The 7,000-nt window shown below is 50.5% G+C and overlaps 1 protein-coding gene and 1 pseudogene across 1 annotated transcript; both read right to left on the reverse strand.

The window, feature by feature from the left end:
• Positions 1–144: 144 nt before the first annotated feature.
• LOC146420537 (feather keratin Cos1-2) lies at positions 145–3,212 on the reverse strand. Its single transcript, XM_085048156.1, has 2 exons — positions 1,238–3,212; positions 145–890 (listed from the first exon to the last, which is right to left on the reverse strand). Exon 2 carries the CDS (start codon positions 867–869, stop codon positions 564–566), a length of 306 nt encoding a protein of 101 aa, XP_084904282.1. The 5' UTR covers positions 870–890; positions 1,238–3,212; the 3' UTR covers positions 145–563.
• An 888-nt stretch (positions 3,213–4,100) lies between these two features.
• LOC146420538 (feather keratin Cos1-2 pseudogene) lies at positions 4,101–5,136 on the reverse strand (annotated as a pseudogene).
• Positions 5,137–7,000: the final 1,864 nt, after the last annotated feature.

The following is a 7,000-nucleotide window of genomic DNA, read 5'->3' on the forward strand; positions in this document are numbered from 1 at the left end:
GTGTTTCCCAACCTCCCCTTCCTTTGGGAGTAACCAATTGTCCACTTGTGTCCCCACCTTTTCCTCCACCACCCACAGGAATGCCATTTGGTCTCAGTAACTTGAGACAAAGACACCAAAAAAGAATTACACGGAGGCTGAGGGTGAGATGCAGAAAGCTTTATTGCAATTGAAATGGGAAATAAGCTGCCTTATGGAGGAGGCTGCTGGTGGTGATGGGAGACTTCATGCAACTGCTGAAAGTCTGTGTCCATCACCAACACTGGAGATACCACAGGGCATCTTTCTGCCTGCCCCTCAGTGGGCAGGGGACAGCAGATCCCCCAGACAGGCTGTGAGAGTCTTACAGTCCAGGTGTATGGAAGACAAGAGAGAGGTGGGAGAGACAGTAAGGCAGGGAAAGCAAACACTGGCCATGGTTTCAGAGAGCCCCACCTGCCCTCGTTTGGAAAGGCAGCATTCGTTGTTCAGCATCTCTGAATCCAATGGCCAGGAGCTCTGTCCTCAGTCCAGCATCAGCTTCTGGGTTCCTGGGGATCCTTGTGAGTGCTGCAGCAGTGCCTTTAGCATGGAGAATACCTTCTGCCACCATAGCGGCTGGTGATGCAGGAGAGGTCAAAGCCCCCAGAGTTGATGGGCACTCCGTCACAGCTGAGGATGTTGCCAACAGCAGCAGAGGTGGAGGATCCCACCACAGTGTTCTGTGGGAAGGAGCTGAGGATGGGGCCAGGCAGGGTCACAATCACAGGCGAGGGCTGGATGGCCACGGTGGAGTCCTGGCACTGCCTGACACAGGGCTCATTGCAGCTGTTGGCCAGTGGAGTGGGGCCACAGGGTTGGCAGGGACGGCACGGGGTGTAACAGGACATGTCTTGGGGCTGGAGATGCACCTGGAAGAGAGAGGGAAGGGAGGAAAGCAGAGCACAGGCACATGTGAGGAGCCATCGGTCGTGAGTCCATCATCCCACTGCAAGAATTTCAATAGTACCCGCTAAACCAGAAGGGAGAAACTGCACAGTGAGAGAAACAGGTTTTCAGCCTCATCCTGACACAGTACTGCAAAATGTTACCTTATTTCTTACTTAAAGAACTTCCTCAACCAAATCCTTGACACAGTCTAAGTCAGACCCTAGCCCTTCTCTGACCTCTCAGCAGCAGCAGCAGCACTAAGGCCTCGCACTGAAACACACAGAAAAGGACATCAGAAAAGGACAGGGTAAAAGAGCTTCAGACTCACCTGGATCCCAAGGAGAAGGATGCAGAAGTCGATGAGAGAGCACAAAGTTGGGCTGTCTTTTATACTGGCTCTGAGCTGCCCCAGGCCCAGAGGAGGCTTCTATGAAAGTGGTAATTTCCTAAGGTGCTCATGATGTATGGAAAGCATCTCAGCTAATGACATGGGCTGGGCGCTTGTTTTCCGCATTGCTACCTTTTCATTTCCTAGTTTATGTCATAAACATTTCTTCATGGAGTCTTCTTCTGAGTGCTGGGATTGAGGTGCCTCAGGTTTTCCGGGACAGGAATATGTCAGTGTCTGCAGAATCATTAGCTTAAGTGATGGATGGGTGCTGTGCAGGGCAGTGAGATTGGCCTGGAGCTCACTGGTGGTGTTGCCTGTGGCCTTGTTGACAGGAAGAGGCCCAGCTGCTCACAGCACTTCAACCCTTGACTGGTCACTCAAAGATATGCCATGATACCACTGCAAAATGATGCCATGTCTCTGTCCTCCATCCATCCCAACTTGCTCCAGTGTTCACTTGTGTTCAGAATCTCAGACATTTGGGCTGCACTGTTGGGTTTCATTCTCTTCCCCCTAAAGCTCTTCTTCCTCCAATATCTCCAAGGAAGGACAATACTCAAGTCATCTGGGCAATGTGAGCCAGTGCTTGGTCACCCTCAACAATAAGAAGGTCTTTCCTGTGTTTCAGACAGAGCTTCCAGTGTTCCAGCTTGTGCTCATTACCTGTGGTCCCATCATTGCCACCTCAGATAAAAGCCTGGCTCTGTTTTCCCTGCACCCTCTGGATTTGGGTTGCATGGCAAGGTTTTGGTTTTGGGGAACCCAACACCAGATGGCTTTAAGACTGACCCACCACTGGCCAAGGCTGAGCTCATTAGTGATGGTGGAAGCACCTCTGGATAACATGTTTAGGAAGGGAGAAAACACCTATTGGGGAACAGCAGACAGAAGAGAAGTGAGTGAAGATGTGGGAGAAACAGCCCTGCAGACACCAAGCTCAGTGAAGGGGCGTGGGGGGGTTCCAGGTGACCCCATAAAAGCTCATGCTGGATCAGGCTCCTGTCAGGCCCTGTGGCTCTGTGAGTGACAGGCCTGTGCTGGAACAGGTTTGCAGGCAGGACTTGTGAAGAACTGTACCCCATGTGAAGAATTCTCATTGGAGAAGGTCATGGGGGTCTGTCTCCCATGCTGTGAGTGCCATGGGTGGTGAAAGGGCCTGGCCAGACCTGGCCAGGTCAGGAGAACAAGAGTAGTTCAGGCCAGGGCTGGGCACTGAGAGGGCAGAGCTGGGCAGGCCTGTGCTAGGCCTGGCCTCTCACAGGGCCTTTGGCAGGGACCAAGGTGTAGCTGAGCTTATGGTTGAATTGGGTCTAGGTGGGCTTGGTCCTGGTACTCCCAGTCTTGGGGTCCCCTGCTGACTCTGCTCTTACTCCCACAGGCCCTGCCTGGGGTAAAAGTGCACTTGCGGCTCGGTTGTAACAGGTGTGGGGCCATAGAGTACTTAGGCCTCAGGAAAGCTGCTCTGCTCTGGGGCAGAACAAGACAGAACAAAGCCTTGTTGTGTGTTTTGCCACCACTCCCTGTCCCGGGGCTAGCATCACCTGAAGGGTGTTGGGTTCATAGGGATAGGGGACTCCAGCGTGGGTGATCCCAATGCTGCCCTGGGAACATCTCAGCCCTAGGAGCACCAGCTGAGCCAGGCCAGAGGCTGTGCTGCAGGGGGAGAGGGATGCATGGGGAAGTTGTCTCTGCTGCCCATGACCTGATCCATGCTGCCCATGGCCCCTGGATCAGGTGAAGGAGCAGAGGGGCAGTGGAGTAGGGAATGTGGGCCATTCCAAGGCTATTACCCCATTGCTGATTCCTGTCATTCTTTGGCTTGTGCACCTTCTTGCTCAGTACAGCTTCACACAAGAGGAGCGGTCTCTTCCCCAAGAACTTGTGGAAATGCTGACCTCCTCAGGGCTTCCCACATGCCTGCAGTTCTCTTCTAGAGAACAGAAGTTTTCAGGATTCCTGATTGTATGATGTGCTTCAGGTCCAAGTGGTATTTCTGAGAGGAGACGCAGCCAGGCAAGGACTGACAGCCATTGGCAGTGTAATAACTAGGAATGTCTTCCTTCATGGATGAAAGACTGGATATGAGCTGTAAATGTGTTCTTGCCACCCAGAAAGCCAACTGTTTCCTGATTCTGCCCCTCTACACTGAGACTCCATCTTGAATGCTGCCTCCTCTGGAGTCCTCAGCACAGGGAAGACATAGACCTTTTGGAGCAAACCCAGAGGAGGCTACGAAAATGATCTGAGGGCCGGAGCATTTCTCTCATGAGGACAGGCTGAGACAATTGGACTCCTTCAGCCTGGAGAAGACAAGGCTTTGAGGAGACTTTGTTGCAGCCTTTTGATATGTAAAGGGGGCTTAAAGTAATATTTTAACAGGGTGTGTTGTGATAGAGCAGGGGAAACAGTTTTAAACTAGAAGAGGGGATATTCAGACCAGCCATGAAAATATTTTCTATAAATAGGGTGGTAATACAGGGGAACATGCCCAGAGAGATGATAGATCCCTGTACATGTTCTAGGTTAGGTTGAGTGGGGCTTTGAACAACCTGGTCTGGTGGAAGGTGTTGCTACTCATTGTAGGGGGATTGGACCAGGAGAAATTTAAAAGACCCTTCGTATCCAAAATTATATGAAATTCTGCAATGCCTCAGTGTCTGGAAGCAGCACTGGAAAGAAGAATCATTGCAATTCATCCCACCCTCCAGTGCTACTAGGAATGATGAAGGGTTCCCCTGTGCCCCTCAATCAAGGGCTTTTCTGCTAAGCACTCAACACACAGATGAAAGACAACTAAAGGTTGCAGTAAGCTTTTAATGTGTCCAAAGGCAAAAATGAGGTCACTCTAAGTAGAGGACCCAAGTATGAAAAGGAGCAGAAACAGCCAAGAATCTCTTTGCTTTTCCTGTGGCAGAGTTCCCACAGGGAATGTGATGATCTGTCCAGCAATAGAAGACTGTCCAGCTTGCCTCAGAAACCTGCATGTTGGTTTCTGGGATCCTCAAAGCAAGTTTTGAAGGAAGCACAAGAGAACAAAGGCAAAAGTGAGAAAGGGTGAGAGTGAAAGAGAGGAGAGGTCAACACTGGCTAAGTTTTCAGAGAGCTCAGCATCAAATTCCTCAGGCTGATCCCTTCAAATTTGCCCTGGCAAGGCAAATCAGCAATGATCAGCTGCTCTTAAAACAACGGTTGATCTTCTGTCCAGCTTCATATTCTGACATCCTGGGGGTCCTTATCTGAGGCCATTGACAGATTTAGCAGGGGCGACATCTGCTGCCACCATAGCGGTTGGTGATGCAGGAGATGTCAAAGCCCCCGGAGCTGATGGGCACTCCGTCACAGCTGAGGATGTTGCCAACAGCAGCAGAGGTGGAGGATCCCACCACGGTGTTCTGTGGGAAGGAGCTGAGGATGGGGCCGGGCAGGGTCACAATCACCGGCGAGGGTTCAATGACAACATTGGAGCTCTGGCACTGCCTGACACAGCATTCATTGCAGCTGTTGGCCAGTGGAGTGGGGCCACAGGGTTGGCAGGGACGGCAGGGCTGGCACTTCTCTATGCAGGACATATCTTGGGGCATGAAGGGCACCTGGAGAGAGGGCAGGGAAGAAACAAAATATAAGGATACATGAGGAACAGCCTGTCACTACATCAGGACTGAGTCAAACAACATGCAGGGCCAGGAGGTGGAGGCTCTGCAGAGATCTATGAGGGCTCCTTGGCCTCATCCGGCCAGAGCCTAAAAAGAGCCACCAGTTCCAATGCAGCTTCTGCCCAGACCCCAAGTCCTGGTGCCACCTGATCACAGTCCCAGCCTCCCTCCATTTTGAACCTTCTCCCCTCTTCTCTCTCCCATGACAAACAGCCCCACAAGCCATCGTAAGAGAGAGCCAGAATCAGCTGTGAGGTTCATTGAGGTGAGACCTTCTTTTAGAGACAACAGAGAAGGAGAAAGAGTTTCAGACTCACCTGACTCCCAAGAAGAAGGAGGCAAGAGATGGGGATGAGAGAGGAAAGAGCTGGGCTGGCTTTTATCATGGACCTTTACTGCCCCAGGCTGCAAGAGGCATCCCTTGTAGAGGTGATAATTTTCTGACAAATTCATCTTGAATGCAAAACATCCCATTTAATGCTGTGAGCTGTGGTTTGGCGTCTTAAATTGTTGTGTTTTCGTTTCCTGCTTTATTTCAGCACATTCCTTAATGAAGGCATCTTTTGCATGACAAGATGAGAGGCCCAAGCATTTCTGGATCAAAACACATCAGCGTCGGCACAGGACTCATGCCACATGCTGCAGGAGTCCATTAAAAGTAAATTATGTCAGTCTGGGTCACCCCATTGTGATCTTAGGGGCCTCTGTCTCCAAGAAGTGGCCTTATTCCTGGGTTTGGCTGTATTTCACCAAACATAGAACCTGGGACAGTTCAGGTGGTTGATTTTGCTTTCTCCTGTCATGCACCAGAGATGTGTGCATGACAGGAGAAGGGGAAAAAAAGGTGGAAGTTTTTATTCCAATCTCAGAAAGAAAGGCAAATGACATAAGAAAGGGGCTTCCACTGGGGCAAAGGCAACAAAGGCAAGAGTAAGGAAAATGTAGGCCTGCTGCTGAATGAGATGGAGGCCCTGGTGACACAAGATAGAGAAAAAGCTGAGGCACTGAAGGCCTTCTTTGCCTCAGTCCTTACTAGCAAGACTGGCCTTCAGGAATCCTAAATGTTGGCCAGGGGTAAAGTCAGGATCAGGGAACACCACCCTTGATGGAAGGAGATCAGGTCAGTGAATCCTTAGCAAACTGCATGTATTTGGGCCCTGTTGGAATGTACACATTAGTGCTAAGGGAACTGGCTCCTGTCATTGCCCGGTCACTCTTGGTTACCTTCAACTGAGTGTGGTGACTGAGCACTGGAGCAAAGCAAATGCCACCTCCATCTTCAAAAAAGGGGGAAAAGGAAAACACAGAGAGCTACAACCTTGTAAGCCTCACCTCAGCCCCTTGGAAGGTGAAGGAGCAGCTAATCCTGGAAAGTGTCCCAAATCAAGGCATGTCAATGATGAGAAAGTTACCAGGAATGGTCAGTGTGGCTTCACTGAGTGGAAGTTATGCCTGATCTTCTTGTAATGTGCTGTGGTGATAGGCTCAAGAGAGGAAGAAAGAACAGTGGATCTTGTCTACCTGGACTTGAGCAAAGCCTTTGACATTTTTGTGTGGATTTCTGTAGGATCCTCACAGACATGCTGTTGATGTAAGGGCTGGATGAGCAGACAGTGAGGCAGAATGAAAACTGACTGGCCAGGCACAGGGATCAATGATCAGCAGCACAAAGTAAAATTGGAGGCCAGTGACTGGTGATGCACCCAAAGGGTCAGGACTTGATGGGCACTGTTTATCAACTTCATTAATTATGTGGATGGTGTGGATGATGGGGCAAGTTTGCAGACATCATCAAACTGGGAGGAGAGGCTAATACATCAGAGAGTCAGGCCAGCATCCAGAGGGACCTCAGCAAGCAGCAGTAAAATGCTGATAAGAAACTCATGCAATTGAACAAGAGAAAGTGCAAATTCCCTTGTGTCAAAGAAGTCCAACAGTATCCTCAGCTCCATAAGACCAGGTGTTACCAGGAGCTCAAGAGAGGTGACTGCTCCCCTTTATGCACCTCTGGGCGGGCCACAGCTGCAGTGGCCTCCTGTGCTATCCT

This window comes from Lichenostomus cassidix, unplaced genomic scaffold (assembly GCF_008360975.1).
Source record: "Lichenostomus cassidix isolate B80296 unplaced genomic scaffold, HeHo_3.0 HiC_scaffold_650, whole genome shotgun sequence".
NCBI classification, from domain to species: Eukaryota; Metazoa; Chordata; class Aves; order Passeriformes; family Meliphagidae; genus Lichenostomus; species Lichenostomus cassidix.